The following is a 25,711-nucleotide window of genomic DNA, read 5'->3' on the forward strand; positions in this document are numbered from 1 at the left end:
AGGTCTGGGTCAGGAGATCTACCTTAGGTCATCAGGCTTGGCGGCAAGTGTCTTTACCCCCTGAGCCATCTCCAAGGCCCAATCTTTAGTGAAATCAAAGCAGCAGAGGGATGGACAGGCCATGAGACATACTCCAGATTCTAGGGTTCACTCCCTGGTCGGTATGAGGAAGCAGAGCAAGTCCCTAATAGAAGGAGACTGCGAATGTGAGATTGACAGGCAGGATTTTCTCCCCTCCAAAAAAAAAAAAGAGTTTCCTGTCTGCCTCAGCAGGTAGATTCGACCCACCACATCCCCTAAAGTACTCTGCCAGAGGGCAAAAACACTAGTCAGTAACTTTAACCTAAAGGATTTCAAAACCTAGTCAACCATGAAAGGCTCGCCCGGTGGGGTGGGGGTGGGGGGATATTTGCTGAACAGGTCCCCCGACAGCATGCAAACCTGGGGTGAGAAACACGAAGGATCACTCTCATTCAGATTCAGGTCCGCTCCCCACCCCACCCCCGCACCCTCCCCCCTCCCCGAGATCCACAGTTACTTCAGCCACTGTGCACCCATGATCCCGGAGACCCGGGTCCTGGTTCCCGTGCCTGCCTTATCTCTCTCCTCCCTCACATTTTCCGCAGCAACAAAGCCAAACACAGTACCGTGGGGGCTTTCACGCTTCCTTGCGTTTGGACACGGTGTTCCTTCTGCCTGGAAGGCCGCGCAGCTCTCCCTCTGAGCACCCCCCTCCCCCTGCCTGCGTGCTCTCATTCAGCCCTCAGCACCTCTCCACAAGGACCCGGCACCCTTCCCTGTCTAACCCAAGCCTTGTCTTTTGCTTTGGCTTCGCTGCACGACAATCACCGATTCCTCTAAATCTCTCCCCTGGCAGGCTCAGGCCTTCTCCAACGCTGGAGTTGTTTGTGGAGGAAAGGGGTAGCTCGCTTGACACCCCAAAGAAAGCGCCTAATCCTGAGTTTGAGCGACGACAGAGCATGCACCTAAGCTTAGGTCGGCTCCGAATTCCCTATGTGTACCATAGGGTTCTTCTAGGTCCCTGGGGATCCCCGAAATCTTGCATTCCGGGTGCACCGTGGCTCAGCAGCCCAGCCCCCCTGGCTTGACATCAGCAAGCTGGAGTAGTCCAGGGGGAAGGGCCGCGTAAAAGCGCGAGCACGGACTACAAATCCCGATAGGCATCGCGTGGCCCCGCGGCCAGCGCCTGCGCAGTACGGGCCCGGCGTTTGAGTGGCAAGTTGTTTGTTACAGCGAACACCAGCTGCTGCTGCGCCGGGCGCCGCGCTCCGCCGGGCGCTGTTTGCTTGTCCACCCCGTAGCTCGCTGCACCCCGCAGGTCCTCCCCAGGCCTCCTTTTTTTGCAACTTGCCAAGCTTCCTTTTTCTGGATCGAGTACAAATCAGCCCAGCACCGAGCTCCGGGCCCCCTTCCCTGGGCCGGTTGCCCCACGGCTTGGGGCGCGCAGGGGGCGGGGGCCGCTGCTCGTCCCCGTCCCCCCCGTCCCCCGTTCCCCCCACCCCCCCCACCCCCCCGCAACTTGGGCCACCGCGGATGATCCGCTGTGGAGGAGCCCTGGGCGGACGATGGAACTGCACATTCTGGAACACCGGCTGCAAGTTGCCAGCGTCGCCAAGGAGAGTATCCCGCTCTTCACCTACGGCCTCATCAAACTTGCCTTCCTGTCTTCCAAGACCAGGTGAGAGAAAGAGAGTATGGGGCGAGGGAATGGGGGGGCGCATGGTACCCGCCCCGGGACAGACAAAGAGGCGCACCCCGGGGGGACGCAGTGCAAAACAACTTCATTCCCCCCCCACGCCCCGGGATCTCTGCCATCCTCCCGCATCGGACAAAGCCACCCCTGTGCTCTCTAGTTGGGGGTCCCCTCCACCCAAACCCCCCCACCCCACTGCGCCTCCAACTGCTGCCACCAACACCCAGCCCTCCCCCCATCTCAGTCCCCTTCCCTGAGATCTCTAGTAACCTCCCCAAATGGCCTCTGTGATGCATCTGTGAGTGAATGAATGAATGAATGAACGAATGAATGAATGAATGAAAAACAGGTGTGGGGATCCGGAGGTGGAAATTAACAAACTAAACACGCCCCATCCCCCCATCCATCCACCACCACCACTCCCCTCCTCTTGGTTGGGCCGGCCCCCCTGTAGCCACCGGCAAGCGGGGAGGGATGGCGCTGAGCTCGTCTACCCCAGAACAGAAAAATCATAAAATCATTAGTAGATGTTTATCTCCAGGTGCCTGGAGAGAGAGGAGAGAGGAGGTGCAGGCAGCGGGGGAGGGGCTGCGGGGCCAGGGTCGCTGATTTCTTTTCTCTTTGGGGGTCCAGCAAAGTGGGAGGGAGGGGGAATTTTGAACCATGGAAGGGGAGGAGCAGGCGTGTTTATGGATCTGCCTGGAGGCTGGGCTTGGATGTTGCAGGGGGAGAAAAAAAATAGTGGAAGGCCTTGGGAGGTAAGAAGAAAAAGAAGAAAAAAAAATTTTTTTTTTAAATCTTGGATTTTTCCCATTGCTAGGTGTGCGTTTGACTTCATAAACTCCTGTTGGATTAGAGTCGGGTTGTCTTTTTTTTTTTTTTTTTAATTGCCCTTTTCCCCCTGTGGAGTGGGAACTGGAGCAAGCTATGGTTAACTTAAACCTTGTTGGCTTACCATTATGATGGGTCTAGTTTGGGGGGGGCGGGGGGGGGGCGGTAAAGGCGAAGATGCTCCAACCTCCCTGCCAAAGAAATGAATACATTATGGGTCAAGATGAAGTCAAATGCAAACACACCCCCTCCCTCCCTCCCTCCTCGCCAGGCTGTCTTGTCTCCTATGGGCTTGGGCTCAGGAGAAAGAGCCTGTTCAAAGTTCTTGCTCAGGGACCTGACTTCAACCTTTCAGAGCTCGGTCAGGACTATTGTTTGGAAGATGAAGCCCAGCTAGGTAGCTCTGCGTCTTGTTTACTCTCTCCTCCGAGGGCTGCTCTATCTGTGGGGATGCAAGGTTTGAAATCTTTACCTCCCTTGCCTGAGTAGAGAGCCCCTTGCTCCTTGGATGGCCCCAGGTAAATCATTAAACAGGTCATTTGAAAACAAAGCTAACTGCTCAGATTCTGAACACGCTCCCCCACCCCCCCCCTCCACCCCCAAGTGCAAAAAGCCCCTCTCTGTCAACGCCTGCTAATCCTACTCCACCTGCCCTCTGCCCACCCCTAGACAATCCCTAGGACCCCGAGACTGGAGGTAACAGACTCCCAACCTGTGACCTCAGCAGCCCCGACAGCTCTCTGGTTCTTCTTTTCTTTCTCAGGCTGGAAAAAAGAGGGCTTTTAGGGGGGCATTTGGTAGATAGACAGGAGAAAGGCTGCCTCTGACTGTGAGCCCTGTGCCTTGGTGAAGGGACTGGCCTTTTTATGGGCATCCCGCATCTGCCGCTCCCAGGGTCCAAGTCGAAGTTCCCAAATTAAGACTCAGAGAGACAAGCTCACAATGGCCCACCTGACCCCAGGGAAACCCTGTCCCCTTGTAAGGTTCCTTCCAGGATAGGCCCAAGTGACCAGTTGCAAGATGACTGAGAGGTCAAAGGTCACCTCCTTGTCTCCAGGCTCTGACTCTAGAAACCGCTGAGTCTAGCCGGTCTGAGGGCTGACAACCACTGCCCTTATGCACTCTGAGCCCAGGCGTGGCTTCGTGTTGGAATCAGCCCCAGTGGCCCCGGGGCCAGGTCACTGTCCTTTTCTGTCTCTCTTTTGTCCCTCTGTGAAATGGACATAGCACAGCCAGGCCCACTTCCTTTCCAAGGAGCTGCTTGCTGGGGGTGGGTCATTCAATTCATGTGAAAACAACTGTGCCTGGAAATGGGCGGTGGTGTGTGGTTGTTATTTACAGCCGTGAGCCATGCAGGTAGTAATTCTTGGTTCTTCTCCCCCACCACGGTGGTCCAGATTCCCATTAGCACCCATCTCCCCGCAAACCAAGCATCTCCAGAATATCACACTGCCTGCTTAAAAGAGACAGTCCCTGTGTCTCTAGGGCCAGGTCTTTGCTGTGGCATTCAAGGCCTTTTGAGGAACCTGCATCCAGAATCCTTGTCTTTAGCCATCCCCCCCACCCCCCACCCCCGGCAGATATGCTAGTAACACCCACGGATTGCCTGCCATCTCTTCCCTCTTCCCACCTGTATGTACATCGTCATCGTCGTCGTTTATCTCTTCCTGGAGTGTCCCCTCCACCCCTGTCAATTCCACTTTGGTCCTCAGGACCAGTGACATCACCACCCTGAACCTCCTCCCCAAGCACTCCCCTGCCTCCACCTCCTGGCAGACTTAGTCACTTCCTTCCCCCCTCGCCAACCCCTCCCCCAATGTCTCCTTGGAGTGGAGCAGGTAGAACTCTGGGAAGAGACTGGAATGACATTGGAGGACACTCACTCGGTGCCTGGGTGCCTCTGAGCCCAAGGGATGTAGAGATAGATTGCCCTTCCCTCTGCTGAGTTAAGTGCCCAGTCTAGGGAAGGGAAGGGACATAGTTAGAAAGCTGAAGTTAATAAACATGGTCCAGCAGGGTAGAAGAAAGGAGACCCAGGCCTGGAGAGATGGCTCAGCAGTTAAGCCCGATGGCTGCTCTTGCAGAGGATCTAAGTTCCCTCTTCCCAGCACCCATGGCAGGTGGCTCACAACCTCCAGGAAGTCCTACTCCAAGGGATCTGGTGCCCTCTTCTGGCCTCTGCAGGTACCTGCACTCATGTGCACAGACCCACACATTGATATAAACGTATACATATGATTTTAAATAAAGAAAGAGGGGAGACTGTAGACTGGCTGGGGCAGCCTGGGAGCCTACCTGGATGAAGAGGCTTTAGATTATATGTGATATCTTAGTAGGAGTTAGGCAGGAAGGGGGATCTAGTCTCTCTTTCTATAGAAATACAGACATGTACATGACATATATCCTAGTGTATACAGGGACGGAGACGACTTGATGGCATAGCTTTTACAAAGAAGGAACTTAGCGCTCAGGGATTAACTTGCTCAAGGTCATGAGATCAGTGATAGAGCCCAAGTCTACATCTCTGTGGATGAAGCTCTGTTTTTGCCAGCACAGGTTACAGAGGAGGCTCATATTCAACAGTGCCCCCAGCTCTTCTGTTCGCAGTATGCTGATCAGAAAGATTCAAAAGCACAGGATCAAACCACTGACCTTCATATGTTCCCTTGTGGCCTCTTTCTTTTTTTTTTTCCAGCACTGAGGATTGGACTCAGGGCTGCCTGCATACAAGGCAAGCACGTTCTACCGCTGAGCCACACCCCAGCCCCTCACTGGGGGATTCTAGGAAGGTGTTCTACCACTGAGCCATACCCCAGCCCCTCACTGGGGGATTCTAGGCAGGTGCTCTACCACTGAGCTATATCCCAGCCCCTCACTGGGGGATTCTAGGCAGGTGCTCTACCACTGATCCACACCCCAGCCCCTCACTGGGGGATCCTAGGCAGGTGCTCTCCCACTGAGCCACGCCTCAAGCCTTTTTCAGTTTTTTATTTTGATACAGGGCCTTACCAAGTTGCCCAGGCTGACCTCAAGTCACTCTGTAGCCATGACAAGCCTGAACTCAGGAATTTTTCTCCCTCGGCCTCCTAAGTGGCTGGGAAGACAGGCCTGGGATACCACATCCAACTTCAGTGTTTTTCTGACTCCTTAACCTAGTAGTACTCAGGTGTATCTTTCCTGGGAGAAAGCTGGAGCAGGGTAGCTGGGCTCCACTTCTGCAAGGTGTGCCTCATGTTGCCTAGCCCCAGGTTGCTCTTCAGAGATGCTGTCAAATCTCTAGCTCTGTGATTGGCTCTGAAATCTATGACACGATCCCTAAGTATTTGCAAAACGGCCTGTTGAAGGCAGTGGTGGGAAGCAGCCTGGTGAAAGTCCCCCTACTTTCTATCCAGCGCTGTTCATTCATTCATTCTCATTCATATTGGGTCTCTCTCCTCCCCGTCCCTCCTCCCTCCCACCCTCCTGATATCCTGGAACTCATTAGGATAACTGCCCATCTCTGGCCTTTAAGTCCTGGGAGTGAGCTTCCACCCCGGGCTTAAGCTGTATGATATACCCACGTTTATTTCATCTTACCCTTGGCAGCTCCGTTTCTTCACATCTTAGCAATATGTGGCTAAGTCAAGGATAGCCTTCGGAGCTGGGGAGATGGCTGAGCCGGTAAAACACCCGTATGCAAGCATGAGTTGCATGAGTTGGGATTCCCCAGCACTTACATTAAAAAAAAAAAAAAAAAAAAAAAAAAAAAAAAAAAATGGCCGGGCAGTGGTGGCGCACACCTTTAATCCCAGCATTCAGAAGACAGAGACAGCTGGGTCTCTGTGAGTTCAAGGCCAGCCTGGTCTACAAAGAGAAGTCCTGTCTTGAAGAAGAGGAAAAAAAAAACCCACAGACTGGAGGCTAGAGAGATAGCTCAGTGGTCAAGTACACACATGCTCCTCTTGACAGAGGACCCGGGTTCGGTTCCCAGCACCCATATCAAGCAGTTCACAACCACCTGTAACTCCTGCTCCAGCGGATCTAGTTCCCTCTTCTGACCCACAATCATGTATACACATGCACACACACACACACACATAATTAAAAATAAAGCCTTAAAATAAGGGGGCAATGAACTTCAAGTTGGAAGAGACCGTCTCAGAAAAGGGGGGGCAGAGAAGAAAAGGGGGACAGAGAACCACGGAGGAAAGATAACCTGATGTCAACCTTAGGTCTCCGTGTGAACATACACGCGTGTGCTTGCGCACACCCATGCCCCCTCGTGTACACATTAAAGAGTAACTTTGATTGTATACAGTATGGTGTGGGAAGAGGACCTATGTCAGCTAACTTTTCTCAGAGCTGTGACGGACAGAGCTTGAAGGAGGAACTGTTTGCTCTGGCTCACACTCTGACAGGACAGTCTCTCATGGCGGGGAAGGCACGGTGGAATTCATAACCGAGGGACCATCGCTAATACTTCTCGCGTCATGGCAGACCAGGAAGTGGATGCCAAACAGGAAGTAGGAGCCCAGCCATAAAAGCTTCAAGGCCTGCCCACAGTGACTCACTTCTCCCAGGGAGACGCCGTACCCTAAAGATTCTTTGACCTCCCAAACCAGTAGCCTGAGCTCTGTTCAAGGGTCAAGTGTTAAAGCCTACGGAGGTCATCTTACAACCAACCCTTAACAGATAGGGATGATATGAGAGTGTTCTGGGGTGGAGGGCTCGAGAGAGGGTTCAGTCATTAAAAGCACATTCTGCTCTTCTAGTTGAACCCAGGTTCAACTCCCAGCACCCACATTGAGTGGCTCACAACCACCTGTAATTCCAGATCTGACGCCCTCTTGTGGCCTCTATAGGCACCCACACTCATGTGCATATCCACACCTGTACCTATAATTTAAAAATACGATAAACCTTTTAAAAAGTGATCTTAGCCAAGCGATGGTGTTGGTGCATGCTTTTAATCCCAGCACTTGGAAGGCAGAGGCAAGTGGGTATCTGTGAATTCGAGGCCACCCTGGTCTACAGAGCGAGTTCTAGGACAGCCAAGGCTACATAAAGAAACCCTGTCTTGAAGAACCAAAAAAAAAGTGTTCTTGGCATGGTGGTTTATAACCTAGAAGACAGAGTATGGCAGGTTGTTATTGAGCAGAATTGAGAAGCAGTGAACCAGTGATTCTCAACCTTCCTAATGCTGTGACTCCTTAGTATAGTTCCTTGTGTTGTGGTGACCCCCAACCATAAGATTATTCCATTGCTACCTCGTAACTGTAATTTGCCTCTGCTATGAATTGTAATGTAAATGTCTGATATGCAATCTCCCAAGGGTTTGCAACCCATGGGTTGAGAACTACCGCAGTGAAGGAGGGAGCATTTGATACGGGCCCTGAGGAAGTAGGGAAGCGAGGGGAGTTGATGCGGGACAGGGTGTCTGTGAAAAGAAAAAGGCTCAGTGTGAGGGAGAGGGTAAGAGAGAGTAATGCGGGTTGGAAATGACAGCAGTGCATTAAATGCATGCATGAAATTGTCAGAAGAATAGACTGAAAAGAAGAGGTTCGTGCTGGGACTGATGGTATAGGCCCCGTCATTCAAATACACAGGAGCCTGAGGCATGAGGATCACAAGTTCAAGGCCTGCTTGAGCTACAGAATGACTCCAGAGGCAGCCTGGTCAACTTAGTATGATCCTGGCTGGGAAAATAAAATAAAATAATAAAAAGGTTTTGGGGTGTAGCTCAGCAGTAGAGCACATGCCTAAAATCTAACAGCAACAGGTATGGGCATGGCTCAGTGGTAGAGCTCTTGCCTAGAATCCCCCAGTGAGGGGCTGGGGGCGTGGCTTAGCAGGTAGAGCACCTGCCTAGAATCCCCCAGTGAGGGGCTGGGTGTGGCTCAGTGGTAGAGCTCTTGCCTAGACTCCCCCAGTGAGGGGCTGGGGTGTGGCTCAGTGGTAGAGCACCTGCTTAGAATCCCCCAGTGAGGGGCTGGGGTGTGGCTCAGTGGTAGAGCACCTGCCTAGAATCCCCCAGTGAGGGGCTGGGGTGTGGCTCAGTGGTAGAGCCTCTGCCTAGAATCCCCCAGTGAGGGGCTGGGGGCGTGGCTTAGCAGGTAGAACACTCACTCTGGAAGAGTTACACCCCTCAGAACCACCAAAAGTACTAGGAGCTGGGCTGTTCGATATCAGTTAACCTGAAGATGTGATAGATGTGATGATGTCATCAAGATTTTTTTTTTCATCTGACTGGCCATCCTTATAATATAAGGATGTGTATAATATAAGGATATATTATATATAATATAATAGCTGTGCCCTCCTGTGGAGCAGCTGGGAGAGCGTCGTTGTCGACAGCGAGAAACCCAGCTAGAGCAAGTGCTGTGGCTTCCAACAGCGTCCTCCAGCCAAGTACTCAGACCCTATTCTCTCCCCGCCCCCCCAAGCCTTGCACAGACCTTCTCACCTTATTGGTTGGAGCTGTGTCACATGACCATGCACAAGACCACCATGGACCAATCAGGATTCACCCCTTTAAGGTGGGACTGACTACATGAAAGTTTCTAGCCTAGAGACGGGGCAGATTCTTTGGGCTCTTCATCCAGGTGACAGAGGGTAACCACAGTGTGGGGAGGTTTGGGGACACGTGACGTGAGCTCCCTGATCAAGGTGGGTCTCACTACAGCCCCTTCACTACAGCACTTGCTTCTGTTCTCTAGAGAGCTTGTGGCTGGCCTCTGTCACAGCCTCAGAACCCAGGACCTGGTTAGAGGGACCGGAGATTGTCACCCTGGAAAAGCAGACCCCTCCCTCTCTTCCTTAGAGCCAGGCCCTCCCGGAAATGGAGTCTGTGACTAACGTAGTACGTTCTAGGCTCTTCTGCGACCCTCCCGTCAGTTAGGTCATGCCAACTATACAGCAGACCCGTGGAGTGGAAGCCTGATTTTACCGATAAAGAACAAAAATAGAAAGGACCCAGAATACCCAGAAAGGGGTGGGAGTGACTATGGTTTGCACTCAAGAATTCAGATCGGGAGAACCTGTTACTCCGAGCACCCAGCCAGATGCCCAAGCTAGCCTGGATTCCTGTCGCTAGGAGCCTCTTGATAGCCAAGGCCACCACTGGAAGGCAAGGGACATGCTGCTATCTTTGTGTCTGTCTGTCTGTCTGTGTCTGGTGTATGCTTATGTATGCGTGCATGTGTGAGGGTGCTATACCAGAGCCATACTCCAGCCCTTAATGGGGGGGATTCTGGACAAGCCTGCTAGCACTGAGTAATACCCTCAGCCCCTTACTGGGGTATCATGTCTGCCTATAATTCCCCTAAGGTACTTCCTCAGCCCTCAGGAGAGAATCCTGGGCAAGTGATTTACCGTGGTGACATGTGCCTGCTGTCTGTCCCAGCAGTTAGAAGCCAGAGGTTGACAGCTGGTGCATTCCTCTATTTCTCCCCACCTTGTTTTTGAGGCATGGTCTCTCACTGAACCTGGAGCTCCCCAGTTCTACTAGTCTGGCTGGCCAGTGAGCCCAAGGATCCTAACTCCACCTCCCCAGATCTGAGATCACAGGACGCACTGACACATTTGCTTTTTTACCTCCGTGCTGGGAATCTGAACACAGTTCCTCGTGGTTGCCTGGCAAGCACGTTACCAACTGAGCCAAACCCCCAGCCCCTGTTATGATCTTTGAAAAGTGCCACCATAGGGCACATGGTGGCGTGGGCCTAGGATTCCAGGGGTTGACAGACTGAAGCAGGAGAAGCATAAACTTGAGTCTAACCTGTGCACAAAACAAACAAACAAAAAAAAAGCCCATTTCGTGGATTGGCCCATACCTATAGGAAACCCCATAACTGCCACCTGGGTTGGGCTTCCATTTAAGGTCTCTGGTTCATACTGCTCTGTGCTGGGTCCCTGCATTACTGCTTTATTAAGGTCTTGCCAACAAACTGCTGGATACCGGCATTGATGCAAGAAAAGCTTAAATCTACACAAAGTGTGTCTAAATCTTTATCACTTGCCCGGGTACACTGAGCTGAGGCCACTGTCTGAGGACATTTAGGGAAAGACAGACTAGCCCTAGGGGGCCTCCAGGGGAAACTCAAGACAGCCACACCCTGGCAAGTATGGCCATGGAACATTTGGCCTGTCCTGTTGGTGCCGTTACCTTCTTAACTGGAAATTGGGGACCTGCCGTAGCTGAAGTCGCAGTCAGAATTTAATGACTTGAAACAAGGGGCTGGGGAGATGGCTTTGTGGGTGAAGTGCTTGCCCAGCCAGCGTAAGGACCTGAGTCCAATCCCCAGGTCCCACACAAAAGAGCCAGGAGTGGTGGCGTGCGTGTGTCATCCCAGCACGAGGGAGGCAGAGACAGGTGGATCCCTGGAGTTCTTTGACCAGTTGCTCTAGCCTAATAGAAGAGCCCCAGATCCCCAGTGAGAGACTTGTATCTTTAAAACATGACGATAAGGGGCTGGAGAGATGACGTAGAAGGTACCAGCTCTTGCTGTGTAAGCTTGGGGACCTGAGTTCAAATCCCCAGCACCCATGTCAAAAGTCAAGCGTGACTCCGTACAACCTATTGCACACATAGAAAGAAAGAGGGGCTAAGGAGTCGACTCGGCAGCTTAAGAGCAATTACTGCTCTCCTAGAGGACCTGGGTTTGGTTCCCGGCACCCACCTGGCGACTCACAACAGCCTGTAACTTCAGTTCTAGGACCAAAGTTCAGGTTCCCCAGAACCCATATAAATACATGCTGGGTGAGTGTGATAGCCCACCTGCAATTCCAGCTTTGGAGGCGGAAACAGGATCCCCAGAATAAGCCCGCAGCCAAGGTAGCCATATTAACAAGCTTTGGGTTTGATTGACAGACCCTGCCTCAGTGAATTAGTTGGAAGAGCGAGACAGCACATAAGGCAGCAAGCTCAGGCCCCCACGTGCACCTTTACACACATGCACACATGCATACACCATATGCACATGACCACGTGCGTAATACCTTGTCCACACCATGTCCACACCATGCACCGTACACATGGGCACACATTCACACACTGTCTGTGAGAACAAACAAACGAACAGATGGTCTCTGCCAGTGGTAGAAGGTGGTACCCCTCAGGCTTGACAGGGGCCCCCTGAGAAGGGAAGTCCTGGTGGGGGCCCAAACTCCCACCTAGAGGTGGCTATTAGAGACCGATTTCAGATGTTTATTGCAAATCCCTGGCCATATCTCTACTATGCTAGAATCCTTAAATGGGTATATAGAGGTAGCTCGGTTGGTAAAGGACATGAGGACCTAAGTTTGATCCCTAGAATCCGAATTTTACAAAAAACAGGCATGGTGGGGCACGTGAAATCCCAGTGCTAGGGAGGCAGAGGCAGATGGGCCCCTGGGACTGGCTGGCCAGCCACCCTAGCCTGTTCAGTGAGAGGCCAGGCAAATGAGGGACCCGGGATCAAAACAACAAGGTAGGCAACTCCTAAAGAATGACAGCCTCAGGGGCTGGAGAGATGGCTCAGTGGTTAAGAGCACTGGCTGCTCTTCCAGAGGTCCTGAGGAGGTCCTGAGTTCAATTCTCAGCAACCACATGGTGGCTCACAAACCATCCTTAGAGAGATCTGGTGCCTTCTTCTAGTGCACAGCATACATGCAGGCAGAACACTGTATACATATAAATAAATCTTTAAAAAAAAATGACAGCCTCTGTGCTGCACAGGAACATACATATGTGCATACTCATGCATTTCTTGCTCAGTGTTCTGTTACTGTGAAGAGACAGCCATGACCATGCAGCTCTTATAAAGGAAAGCATTTCATTGGGGCTGGCTTACATTTTCAGAGGTTTAGTCCATTGTCAACATGGCTTGAAGCATGGCGGCACACAGGCAGACACGGTGCTGGAGAGGTAGCTGAGAGTTCTACATCCGGATCGGCAGGCAGCAGGAAGAGAGAGACACTGGGCCTGGCTTTAGCATTTGAAACCTCAAAGCCCACCCCCAGTGACACACTTCCTCCAACAAGGCTACACCTCCTAGTCCCAGTTAAGTAGTGCCACTCCCTAATGACCAAGCATTCAAATCTATGAGCCTATTCTTATGCAAACCACCACACACATGCACCTGCACCACACACAAACACACATGTATTTAGAAGACTCATCCTCCTCCTCAGGCTCTCAGCCTGGCCTTCTGCTTCAGGCTCACATTCCTTACCTGGCATGGTAGTTTACTCAGTTTGTGTCAAAAGCCCTGACATAAACAGCCTACGAAAGGAAGCCTTTGTTTTGCTTATGGTTTCAGAGGTTTGGGTCCATCCTGGGAGGGCATGGCAAAACAGCTCATTTCATGGCTTCAGGAGTGTGTGGAGAGGCTGTTCACATCACAGTGGACCAGGAAGAATGGAGCTATAACAGGAAGAGTGTATTCGGAAGTTTTCCTGAGTCCCACCCAGTCCCACAGCCACTCAGACCCAAGTAAACACACAGAGGCTTATATTACTTACAAATTGTATAGCCTGATGGCTCAGGCTTCTCGCTAGCTAGCTCTTATAACTTAACTCAGCCCATTTCTGTGTATTGCTACATGGCTTCGTGGCTTACCAGTACTTTTACATCTTCTCCTGGCGGTGCTTCTCAGCGCCTCCTCCACCTCTCCTTTCTTCTCCTCTCTCTCCAGTTGGAATATACCACCTAACCTTATTCTGCCTCACCATTGGCCAAACAGCTCTATTTAATCAACCAATCAGAGCAACACATATTCACAGCGTAGAGAAAGACATCCCACAGCAGAAGGAACTAAAACAAGATACAGCTCCCAAGGACACAGCCCCCCATCTACTTCCTCCATCCAGGTCCCACCTTCTATAGCGCCATCACTTCCCTATCATCTATTCAAATTCCTTTATTATATATATATATATGCATGTATTAGTATGTATGTATGATGCCCACACCACAGCATGCATATGGAGATCAGAGGGCAGCTTATGGGAGTCAGTTCTTTCCTTCCACCATGTGAGTCCCAGGGTCAAATTCAGATCATCGGACTTGGTAGCAAATGCCTTTATCTGCTGAACTTCATTGGTCCCTCTGTTCAGATTTTCAATCCAGCAACAGATGAAGTCATCGATCCAGTTAGAGCCCTTGTGATCTACTTGTCTCCAATCTGGCCACACAGACGCACCTTGAGTGCCCTTTACCAGTCTCCTGAGTGCCTCTTGGTCCAGTCATTTTCGTGTTAAGATTAACCATCACACCTGGCATTTTAACTCTCCCTCTGCCCCGCCTGCCTCCCACATACCCTATTTTAAAACATCTCAGATAGGTTTGTTTTGCGCTGAGACAGGGTCTCTTGTAACCCAGGCTGGCCTCAAACTAGCTATGTAGCTGAGGATAGACTTGAATTTATAATCCTCCTGCCTCCACCTTCCAGGTGCTGAAATTACACACACTCAGCACCATACCCAGGTTCTGAAATGGTTTTAAAATGACTGATGACTCCAACATGCTTCATGCAGAAGCTCCTGTGCCCCTTTCTCTCTCCACTTTCAATGTGTGCCTTCGGGACTCTGTGTTTGGTAGCACCCGAGGCTAGGTCATAAAGAATACGCTCTGCCTAGTGCTCACCACCTCTTGGAGCCTTTGCTCGGTAGAAAGCCAGCCGCCATATTGTGAGGACGCTGAGTCCTTAGGAGGTTGAGGCGGGAGGCTCACAAGTTCAAGACCAGCCTGGGTCACACAGCAAGACCATGCCTCCAAAAAGAAGAGAGAAAGAGATCAAATAATTTGGTTTTAAACTCAGGGTCTCTGATGAACACCGTTTGTTCTGACATGTCCCAGCTCATTGAAGACGGTTGCCTCCTTTGTCACTTTGCTGAAAGGCCCTGGTTGACAATGGTATGACATACACACACACACACACCCACACACAAATATAAAGAAATAAACTTCCTCCCTGACAGAGAATAGCATTTTCTTTTGCTGCTTGGTGGAGCATCCTGTGATTTGCTGCTATCGACAGATAGGAGACCCACATGGGGGCTGGAGATGTAGCTCAGTTGCTAGCATGCGTGAAGCCCTGAGTTCCATCCCCAACACCGCACATCTCAGCCTTGAGGAAATAGAGGCAGGACGATCAGGAGTTCAAGGTCATTGGTAACAGAGTAGGAAGCCAGCCTGGACTCCATAATACCGTTTCTTTTTCTTTTTTTTTTTAAGATTAATTTATTTATTATGTATACAGTGTTCTGCCTACACACCAGAAGAGGGCACCAGATCAAATCACAGATGGTTGTGAGCCACCATGTGGATGCTGGGAATTGAACCTAGGTCCTCAGGAAGAGCAGCCAGTGCTCTTAACCTCTGAGCCATCTCTCCAGCCCCATAATACCGTTTCTTAAACAAAACCAAAGACACGGGACCAGAGAAGAAAGCTGCCTAAGTAGAGTTGGGGCCTCACTCACCCCCATCAAATGGCAACTGTTGAGAATATGAAACAAGCTGGAGAGAGAGTCCCGGCGTTAAAGCGTTGGCTGCTCTTTCAGAGAATCCAAGTTCAGCTCCCAGCACCCACGCTGGACAGCTCACTGCCTGGGACAGCTCCAGCTCCAGGGAATCCACCACCCTCTTCTGGCTTCCTCAGGTAGTCACAGACACACAGGTACGCATCATTTAAATTTAAAAAAAAAAAACAAAAAACCCTCAAAACAGTAAACTTTAAATGGATAAAGTACTGGCAAAGAGGTAAAAAGATTGGAACCCTTGTAAGTTGTTGGTGGGTGTGTGAAATACTTACTAGTAGTGGGACACTTTCTCCAAAACTGTAAAAGTCAAGGTGGCAGGATGGCCTAGCAATTGCTGTCAAGCCTGGTGATTTGGGTTCAATCCCTGGTGTCCACGTGGTAAAAGTGGAAAAGTAGCTCCCACAGGGTGTCTCTGGCCTCCACACATGCACCATAGCACTCATGTCTACACACACACACACACACACACACACACACACACACACACACACACACAAATATAAAGAAATAAACTTTTAAAATTTTTAATAGATAAGTGTAGTAGAACATAACTGTCATCCCAACACTCAAACTAAAGCAGGGATTGAAGGCCAGCCTGGTCTACAGAGTGAGTTGGAGCCAGCTTGAGCTACATAATGGGACCTTGTCTCAAAAAAAATCTAGGCGAGAAGGCTGGAGAGATGGCTCAGGAGTTAAGAACACTTGCTGCTCTTGAAGAGGACCTGAATTCTGTTGCCAGCTCCCACATGGTGGCTCACAGCCGCAGTTTCAGGGGATCTGAAGCCGTCTTCCAGCCTCCACACATATGTACATATGTGCATGTACACATACATACACATAAATAAACCTGTGTGTGTGTGTGTGTGTGTGTGTGTGTGTGTGTGTGTGTGTGTGTGTGTATTTAATCTGAGAGGGGAAAATAATTAAAAGAATTACTTTTCCACTTCTGGATATACATCCTGAAGAGTTGGAAGGAGAACCATGTGGGGCCTGGACATTCATGGTCCTGGCAACATGATTCACAAAAGCCAAAAGAGGGATAATGCCCAAGTATCCATCAACAGGCGAAGGCGTAAACTTGTGACACACGGGTATGATGAAACACAGTCCACCTTCAGGAAGGACGTGCTGACAGTTGCTCCAGCCTGGATACACTTTTAGAACATTATGCTGAGATGGAAGCCAGTGAGGGAGAAAAAAGAAGGCAGGCTGTGTTACTTTTTGAAGTCCTCAGTAGTTCACTTTGTAGAGACAAATTAGGCAGGTGTGTCAGAAGGATCAGGAGTTATATGAAGGTCATCCTTAGCTACACAGTAACTTTGAGGCCAGCCTGGGCTACATCAGACCCTGTCTCAAAAATAATCATAGAAGGGCTGGAGAGATGGCTCAGCGGTTAAGAATACTTAGTGTAGCTGGGCGGTGGTGGTTCACACTTTTGATTCCAGCACTAGGGAGGCAGAGACAGGCAGATCTCTGTGAGTTCGAGGCTAGCCTTGTCTACTGAGTGAGTTCCAGGATAGCCAGGGCTGTTATAAAGAGAAACCCTGTCTCGGGAAAAAAAAATAATAATAATGCTCCTAAGAGAGGACCTGAATTCACTCACAACTACCTGTAACTCCAGCTTGGGGAATCTGATGCCCTCTTCTGGTCCCCATGGGCACATACACTCACAGGCATATGTATATACACATAAAAGTAAAAATAAATCTTTACAAAAGAAATGCTAAAAATAGTAATAAAGACAGTGTGTCTGTGTGATTGCCAGGGGCTGGGGGAGGGCCTCAGAGTTATTGCTTAAGGGTACTAGGTTTCAATTCTGCAAGATGGAGGAGTTCTGGAGCGAGGTGACCTTCATGGTGACACAACAGTGATGGTCCCTTCTGCCACGGGACTGTGCAGAGAGTTAAGATGGTAAGGTATATATTCTAGATGCTTTACCACAGTTTGTTTTGTTTTGTTTTATGTTTTTTAAGTCCTGTCATCCCAACTACACATGCAGCTGAGACAGGAGGATGGTAGATTCAAGGCTGGATACTAAGCCTGTAGATACTAAGTAGATACTAAGCCTCGGTAACTTAGTAAGACCCCATATCAAAATAGAAGAGCTGAGGGCATGAGTCAGTATAGAGCCCCTGCCCAGAATCCCCCAGTGAGGGGCTGGGGTGTGGGTCAGTGGTAGAACCCCTGCCTAGAATCCCCCAGTGAAGGGCTGGGGTATGGCTCAGTGGTAGAGCACCTGCCTAGAATCCCTCAGTGAGGGGCTGAGATGTGACTCAGTGATAGAACCCCTGCCTAGAATCCCCCAGTGAAGGGCTGGGGTGTGGCTCAGTGGTAGAGCACCTGCCTAGAATCCCCCAGTGAGGAGCTGGGGTGTGGCTCAGTGGTAGAGCATCTGCCTAGAATCCCCCAGTGAGGGGCTGGGGCATGGCTCAGTGGTAGAGCACCTGCCTAGAATCCCCCAGTGAGGGGCTAGGGGTGGGTTTGGCTCAGTGGTAGGGCACCTGCCTGGAATCCCCCAATGAGGGGCTGGGTTGTAGCTGGGTGTTGAAAATTTGCCTATAACCTACCCCCTTTGGGGGGCATGCGTCTTGGTAGGGGAGTGCTTACCTAGAAAAAAGCAAGGGAGCGAGAATTTGCAGTCTGGAGCTGGGATGTTTTTCTCCTGTCCCCTCGACATCAGGACTCTAGGGTGTCTGGACTCCAGGTCCCAACACCCTAAACAATGGCCCCTCGGGTTTTCAAGCCTTCAGCTCAGACTGACAGTTAAACCATCAACCCCCCAGGGTCTGAGGTCTTCACACTAGACTGAAGGTAGGACTTCTCAGTACCATGGTGACTAATAACATAGTGTTAGTACAGTAATATGTCATAGTTTTCTAACAAATCTCATCTGGATGGATGGATGATTAAACGGCAGTTTATCAATCCATGGATGAATGATAGGTAAATAGGTAAGTGGATAAATAATTGATAAATAAGGTGGATGGGCAGATGACACATAGAGCCATAGGCACATAGATTCATGGATGGGCCACAAATTAAGTCTGTACCTGTTGAGTACAGCTATGGTTTTTTTAAAATGTAGGCCAAGCTGGTCTCAACTCAGAATGTAGCTGTGGTTGACCTTGAACTTCTGATCTTCCTGTCTCGACCTTCCAAGTGCTGGGATTACTGGGGTACACCACCACGCTTAGTTTATGGGTAGCCAGAGGTAGAACTCAAGGCTTTGTCATGCTAATCAATCACTCTGCTGCCTGAGCCACGCCCCCAGCCAGAGGACATTTTTTTTCTAGTGAATATAGAACTGTGCTTATCTGAATCTGAAATGTTCCCTGGAAGCTCACGTGTTAAAAAGTTGATTATCAGCAGCCAGGGCTTTGGGGTAGTGGTTGGATCATGAGGGTTCTGACGTTACCAGTGCATTGGTCCATGGATAGATTCAGAATTTTTTTTTTTTGTTGTTATGAAGCAGAGTTGGGGGTTAATAAAGACTTTTGAGGATTTCATACATGTATCATAATCAGAACCACCTCCATCACATCTGTCCCCACTTACCCTCCCGTATCCCCCTTCTCCAGACCAGCTCCCCCTCCCAACTTCATGCCCTCTTTTATTATTTTTTTTTTTATTTTATCCTACTTAAAATAACAAAACAAGAATAATTACAAAAGCTAGGTGTGGTGACTCATACCGGGAAAGGAGAAAGGGAGAGAAAGAAAAGAAAAGAGAAAATAACTTCTTGCCCGGGCAAAGAGCACCACCGTCTTGGACTGGTACTAAGTGCTGGAGGGTGGCATCTCAAATGCCCCTTTTATCCACCTTTCCCCTCCCCTTCCGGGGGCGGGGCTTATGAATGTCAGTGCCAGAGGCTGAACTATGGCTCGTCCCTGAGGACCACAAGCCACCCAGAGAAGGTCCCTGAGAAAGAACTGAGAACCACAGGAGAGAGGGCTCAACAGTTAAGAGCACTGGCTACTCTTCCAGGGGACCCCAGCGTGGTTCCCAACACCCATGTCAGATGACTCACAACCTCCTGTAACTCCAGCTCGGAGGGATCCCACGCCCTCTTCTGGCCTCTGGGTACACTTGCACACATGTGCGCATGCATAGAGACAGGCACACACATATACACATTTAAAAATAATACAAAAAAAAAATTATGCCGGGCGGTGGTGGCGCACGCCTTTAATCCCAGCACTCGGGAGGCAGAGCCAGGCGGATCTCTGTGAGTTCGAGGCCAGCCTGGACTACCAAGTGAGTTCCAGGAAAGGCGCAAAGCTACGCAGAGAAACCCTGTCTCAAAAAAAAAAAAAACCGAAAAAAAAAAAATTACAGAAAAGAACTTAGAACCCCAGCTTCCTCCTGGGGAGCATCCCACGTTCCCTAGTGAAGTGTAACTGTCACATGGGGTGACTCAGTGAACCATCAAGACACTGGGATTATAGCCATGCACCTCTCACACCCAGCCTCGGGCTCCTTAAATTAACGCAGTTCTCTGAAACTAGGCACACGCTCTCTCAGGAATGTGGGGAACACTGGACATGACCATAGATTCCCTAAAGTTTCTCACTGGACAACTTACTAGGAACCTGCAGTGACCGGGAGGGCCCAGACTTCAGGAAGGGGCACCACCCCACACTCCAGCCTGCCTCCACCCATGTGTTTTATTGTTTGGTATAGGGCTTAGTCAGCAGCCTAGGCTTTGCTTTGAACTCACAGCGATCCCCCTGCCTCAGCTCCCAGCTGCTGGTCCTCGGGCACTGTCCATCTTGTTTTTTGAGATGGGGATCTCTCAGCAATTTGAAATTCACCTAATAGCCTAGGCTGGCTTCCCCATCTCTGCTAGCCCCCTGCTGGGATTACGAGTCAGAAGGACCACAACCGGCCTTTTCACACAAGTTCTGGGATCATGCTAGGCCCTTGCCCTTATCCCCAGCCTTCCACCAGGTGGGTTTAGATCTCACCAGGTGCAGTCAAGTGTGAGCTGGTGCTTTACAAGCTTGAAGCAGCATTTAAATGTTAAAAAAAAAAAAAAAGGACTGACCACATAGGATTTCTAAAAGCCAGGAGAGGATGTGTTGCCTTGAAAAGTAGTGAGCCTCCCATCCCTAGGTGCATGCAAATGGAGACTGCCCAGAATATCCTTGCAGTCCTGCCCCTTTCCTCTGTCTCCTACTGCCTTCTGTCAGGATGACGGTGGGAAGTCCCTCTTTTCTGTGACAGGGTCTTGCCGTGTAGCTCAGATTGGTGTTCAACTCGAGACCCTCCTGCCTCAGCCTCCTGAGTGCTGGGGTTCTGTGCTTATATCGCCACATCCAGCCTTCTGCGGTGTGTGTATGTGTGTAAGTGTGGTGTGTGGTGCACTCACATGAATGTGCAGGTGCTGTGCCTTGCACTTACGCAGAAGGCATCTCAGGACGTTGAGTGCCTTCCTCTATCCGGTCTCCATCTTGTTGCCTTGAGATGGGGTCTCCTGCTGAACAGCCAGCTCCTGGGATCTGTCGGCTGGCTTTTTACGTGGGTGCAGGGCATCAGGTCCTTGAGCATGCAGAACAAGTTCTCTTAACCCACGACGCCATCTCCTTAGTCTTCTGTGGTTTCAACAGGGACCCTGTGATAAATTATGCCACTAATTAAATGAGTACTTGTACATCTTTTCCTTCTGCTGTGTTTATCTGGTCTATACATCTCAAGAGAAGGCTCTCCGGCAGATATTGCCTCCCATTCACCCTCCCTGTCTGCCTTCTGGCTGCTGGTGTGTTTCTCAACCAAGGCTTGGCCTAGCCCAGGCTTGGGGACTTGTGGCCCAGGATGCCCTGGGGAGAGGCCCTGGTGAGGGCCTCTCTCTGCTGGGTGAAAGAAGCTGAGAGTAAACAGATCGAATTTCCAGAGGCAGCCAGGCCTTCCACCCAGGCATCCGCAGTGATTGAAGACAGGAATGTGCTCAGAGGTGACTCAGCTCCTGGGCCCCTGATCTCTAAGCAGCCCGGGGCTTTGGCTTGGCCTGGGTGGTTGACTCCAACCAGGTCCAAAGGGAACAGCAGTAGAATTTTGAAGACCAACTGACTGGTGCGACTATGTGTCAATCCCCTAAGGGCGAGGGAATGCATAGCCATCTTTGGTGAGGCCTGCTGCAAGCTCGTGATCTTCCAGGTTCATTGAGAAACAGGCAACCGTGGTACTTACTCGCAAGAGAGGGTGGCTATGAAACATTTGGGTAAGAGCCTGGCCTAGACGCTGAGGCAGGAGGATCTTGAGTTACAGGCCAGCCTGGGCTACATAGGAAGAAAGGGAAAAGAAGGAAAAAGGGGAAAGAAAGGGGTATGGAGGGAGGTGGAAGTCAAAGGAAGATGGAGGAAAGAAGGAGAGAGGGAGGGAGAGGAGGTAAATGCGTTTCAGAAAGTTCACAGCAGCCATCAGGCATGGAGAGGCAAGTATCAAGAGAGCAGCTAGGCCTGGAGGGACCTGGGATGGAAGAGGGAGCGTGGATGGTCCAAGGCTAGCAAGGCCCCAGGAGGATGCTCCAGAGCTGTCACCCACTGGAGAGAAGTCCCTTCAGACGACAGTGACCATCCCTGAGAAGGTGGAGACTGCGTGGGGAACTCAGGGTTTCTGGAAAGGCTCTGGTCGGCTAGATAAGGGACCCAGTCAGAGGTCAAGGGCAGGATGGTAGGATGTCACAGTCATCGGATGTAGATTGTGGAGGTCATTGGTGAGATTAACGGGGTGGAGAAGAGCTAACTGCCATCCAGCTGTCAGCGGCTGTCAGCTTGCGACCTGAGGAAGAGATGTGGAGGAAGGACACCCTTTTTTAGCATGGAGGAAACCTGAGCCTGGAAAAGTGCCTAAGGGTGCTTGCTGCTGATGCAGAGGACCCCAATTCAGTTCCTAGCACCCATGTTGGGCAGTGCACAACTGCCTGTAACTCTAGTTTTAGGGGATCCAACACCCCCTTCTGATCTCTGTGGTCATTCACATACCCTGCATTCACATGCACAGACCCACACACATACACATACATTAAAAATAAAATAAATTTTTGTTGTTGTTGTTGTTTTGGTTTTTTCGAGGCAGGGTTTCTCTGTGTAGTTTTGGTGCCTGTCCTGGATCTCACTCTGTAGACCAGGCTGGCCTCGAACTCACAGAGATCCTCCTGCCTCTGCCTCCCAAGTGCTGGGATTAAAGGTGTGCGCCACCACAGCCCGGCGTTGTTGTTGTTTTTAAGGAAGAGGCTGGAGAGATAGCTCAGAGGTTAAGAGTACTTGCTGTTCTTTGAGAGGACTCAGGTTCTGTTCCCAGCAGGGGCACTGTGATTAGCAGCCATCCATAGCTCCAGCTCCAGGAGATCCAATCCCCTCTTCTGACTTCCTTGGGCACAGGGCACACATGCCCATGCAAACAAAACACTCAAACACGCCGGGCGGTGGTGGCACACACCTTTAATCCCAGCACTCGGGCGACAGAGGCAAGTAGATCTCTGTGAGTTCGAGGTCAGCCTGGTCTACAGAGAGAGTTCCAGGACAGCCAGGGCTATACAGAGAAACCCTGCCTCAAAAAGCCAAGCTGTGCACAGTTACAGGTTTTGAGAGGGACCCTCGGTAGATACCTGTATCATAGAAATTAAGAGTGCTCAGTGAGCCAGCTAAGGAGAATTAGGAGAGGCCTGGAGGGAAGGAAGTGGAGCCATGTGTGAGGGAAGGGATGTCTAGGCTGGAGGAACAGTTGAAGGTTATCTAAAGATGGCATTGGACAGAGAGAGGCCACAAATGACAGACTGATAAAAGAACACAGCCATCGACAGGGAGTTTGAGTGGCATTGACCGAGCGAATAGGGCACTTGAGTTACTAGGCAACTGGTCAACAGCCTCAGGCAACACCCGAGCTGGGCCCTCCAGGGAATGTCATTTGCAGTTAATAATGTCTGGGATGTGGGGAGATGGCCACAGGACCACAGATTGCTTAACGGGCAAGGGTTGACTTGCTGTGTGCTTATCTTCCTGTGTTGACAGAAAGTTGGGCATCCTTGGGAGGATGAATGGGCTGCTGTGCAGAGCAGGGAACATGGGAAATTCATTGGGTCTGCCATCCCATCAGGAGTGGGAAGAAGAATGTGAGAACTTTTGTCCAGACTAAGAGTACAAGGCAAAGAAAGGAACAGATGCCAGCCAGGGGTGTGGCTCACGCAGCATTAGAGCTCTTACCTAGAATCCCCCAGTGAGGGGCTGGGCGTGGCTCAGTGGTAGAGGACCTGCCTAGAATCCCCCCGTGAGGGACTGAGGGTGTGGCTCAGTGGTAGAGCACCTGCCTAGAATCCCCCAGTGAGGGGCTGGGGTGTGGCTCAGTGGTAGAGCACCTGCCTATAATCCCCCAGTGAGGGGCTGGGGTGTGGCTCAGTGGTAGAGTACCTGCCTAGAATCCCCCAGTGAGGGGCTGGGGTGTGGCTCAGTGGTAGAGCACCTGCCTAGAATCCCCCAGTGAGGGGCTGGGGTGTGGCTCAGTAGTAGAGCACCTGCCTAGAATCCCCCAGTGAGGGGCTGGGGTGTGGCTCAGTGGTAGAGCACCCACCTAGACTCCTAGTGAAGAGCTAAGTGCATGTCTCAGCCATAGAGTGCTGGCTTCACCTGCAAGGCCCTGGGTTTCATCCTTGGCACTTGAAAAAAGAAAAAGCAGGTGTCCTCGAGCATACCTGTTATCCCGTCACCGAGGAGGCTGATGTAGAAGGGTCAGAAGTTGAAGACTGGAAAGGGCCTGGTGCTTGCTGATTTCAGGCTGCCTAGAACTCACAGTGTCACCCAAGTCTAGTCTCAAACGTCCAGCAGTCCTCCATGGTGCCAGGATGTCAGGTGTGCTCTACCAGATACCAGGCTGGCACTGCCTAACCATTAAGGGAGATCTTCACATACACAGTACGAGCAGACTCCCCCATCACATTGTGATGCATGGTCGTCCCAAACCCCGCCCCCAATGTCCTCCAGTCCCATTACAGACAGCTTCACACTGTGGAATACCATCAGTGAGGACCTTCTCTGAGCTGAGGAAAAGGAGATAGCTGCTGACTGGTACCCTGCCCCGCCACCGCTCCCTCCACCTCCAAACCCCCCCCCCCCCAAACCCCGGTGCTTGACTGAGGTAATAAAGATGAGCAGGAAGTCTCTGAAGAGGGGAGGAGGGTTCACTCAGCAGTGGGAAGAACAGCATCGGAAGACCTGAGGCCGAGAAGTTAGGCAGGTGGGCAGTAAAGGAGTGTGACCAAGGAAGAGGCTGGTGACATTCTCCAGCTCACATCGTGGGGAGGCATGAAGAAAGAGGAAGACGGGGCCGGGAGGTTGGCTCAGTCAGTAACGCGCGCGCACACGCACGTGCGCGCACACACACACACACACACACACACACACACGCACCCACACACACACCAAAAAAAAAAAAAAAAAGTAGGAAGATACAGTGATTCACACATGTAATCCTAGCATTCAAGAAGAAGCTGAAACAGGGGAATTGCTGCAAGCTACAGGCTATCCTGGATCTGTGTGCAACCATTAGGACCTAGCACCCAGGTATAGTGAGTGTGGCCTTTGCCTGACAAAGCCCTGTAGTGGGGGATGGGGATAGAAAGCCAGGGTATCAGTGGGCCTTGCTGGCAGCCAGATACCCAAAACAATGCGCAAGAGCTCCAAGTTCCAGAGAGACCCTGCCAGAAAGGAACAAGAGGGAGAGGAACAGAGAAGGACACCCAGCACCCTCCCCTGGCCTCTGAGGTATATATATACACATACATGCATTAGCGCGCGCGGATGTGTATATATCACACATACAATAAAGGGAAGGAAAATACAAATGTCCTTGAGCCGTGGTTCTCAACCTTCCTAATGCTGTGACCCTTTAATACAGTTCCTCATGTTGTGGTGACTCCCACCACCATAGATTGTTTTATTGGCTACTTCATAACTGTAAATTTGCTACCGTTATGAATCATAATGTAAATGTCTAGTATGCAGGATATCCAATATCTCACGACTCACAGGTTGAGAACTGCTATCCTAGAGGGTCAGGTGGGGTGAAGCTCACAGACACAGGCCACTTGGTGACCAGTGAGAGCAACAGGTCCCTCTGTCTCCTCTGTCCTAAAGGTCCTCTCTGAGGCAATATGCTCATTGAATTGAGATGGACATCCAACAGCTGGCTGGCCCCCTGGGACATGTCACTTCAACAACTTATTTATTTATACCTCATGTCCGCAGAGGCCCAGGTTGCTGTCTGCTGGTGTTTATGCCCTCCAGACCAATGTGTCCGGTCTATTTCTGGAGTGTCCCTACAGCCTTGGGGGGTGGCTGGAATAAGTGTCTTGCCCATTCCTGTGTACCAGACTCTCTCAGGCAGCTGGGAGGCCCCATCCCTCCCAACATGCACCTGTTTCAGCCATCTGGAAACTGAGAGCTGCAAGGCTCTCTCTGAGAATGTGGAGCCCCTATGAAGGAACCCCACAAGAATACCGATTGCCCCTTACAAGGTGATGGTTTAGTGTTATCCTTTGAGGCAGTTATATATTGTGTTTATCCAGATAATAGCTACAAATTGGTCAGGCGGTGGTGGCACACATCTTTAATCCCAGCACTCAGGAGGCAGAGGCAGGTGGATCTCTGAGTTCAAGGCCAGCCTGCTCTACAAAGT

The 25,711-nt window shown here is 50.9% G+C and overlaps 1 protein-coding gene across 1 annotated transcript in view; it reads left to right on the forward strand.

Annotated features, from left to right (window-relative positions):
- Positions 1-1,280: 1,280 nt before the first annotated feature.
- Castor2 (cytosolic arginine sensor for mTORC1 subunit 2) overlaps positions 1,281-25,711 on the forward strand; it is a 42,136-nt gene continuing 17,705 nt past the window's right edge. The window contains exon 1 of the mRNA XM_052753907.1: positions 1,281-1,699. Within this exon, the coding sequence (XP_052609867.1) occupies positions 1,587-1,699 (113 nt within the window). The 5' untranslated portion in view covers positions 1,281-1,586. The remainder of the gene's footprint in view (positions 1,700-25,711) is intronic.

This window comes from Peromyscus californicus, unplaced genomic scaffold (assembly GCF_007827085.1).
Source record: "Peromyscus californicus insignis strain IS unplaced genomic scaffold, ASM782708v3 Scaffold_2__1_contigs__length_46816999, whole genome shotgun sequence".
NCBI lineage: Eukaryota > Metazoa > Chordata > Mammalia > Rodentia > Cricetidae > Peromyscus > Peromyscus californicus.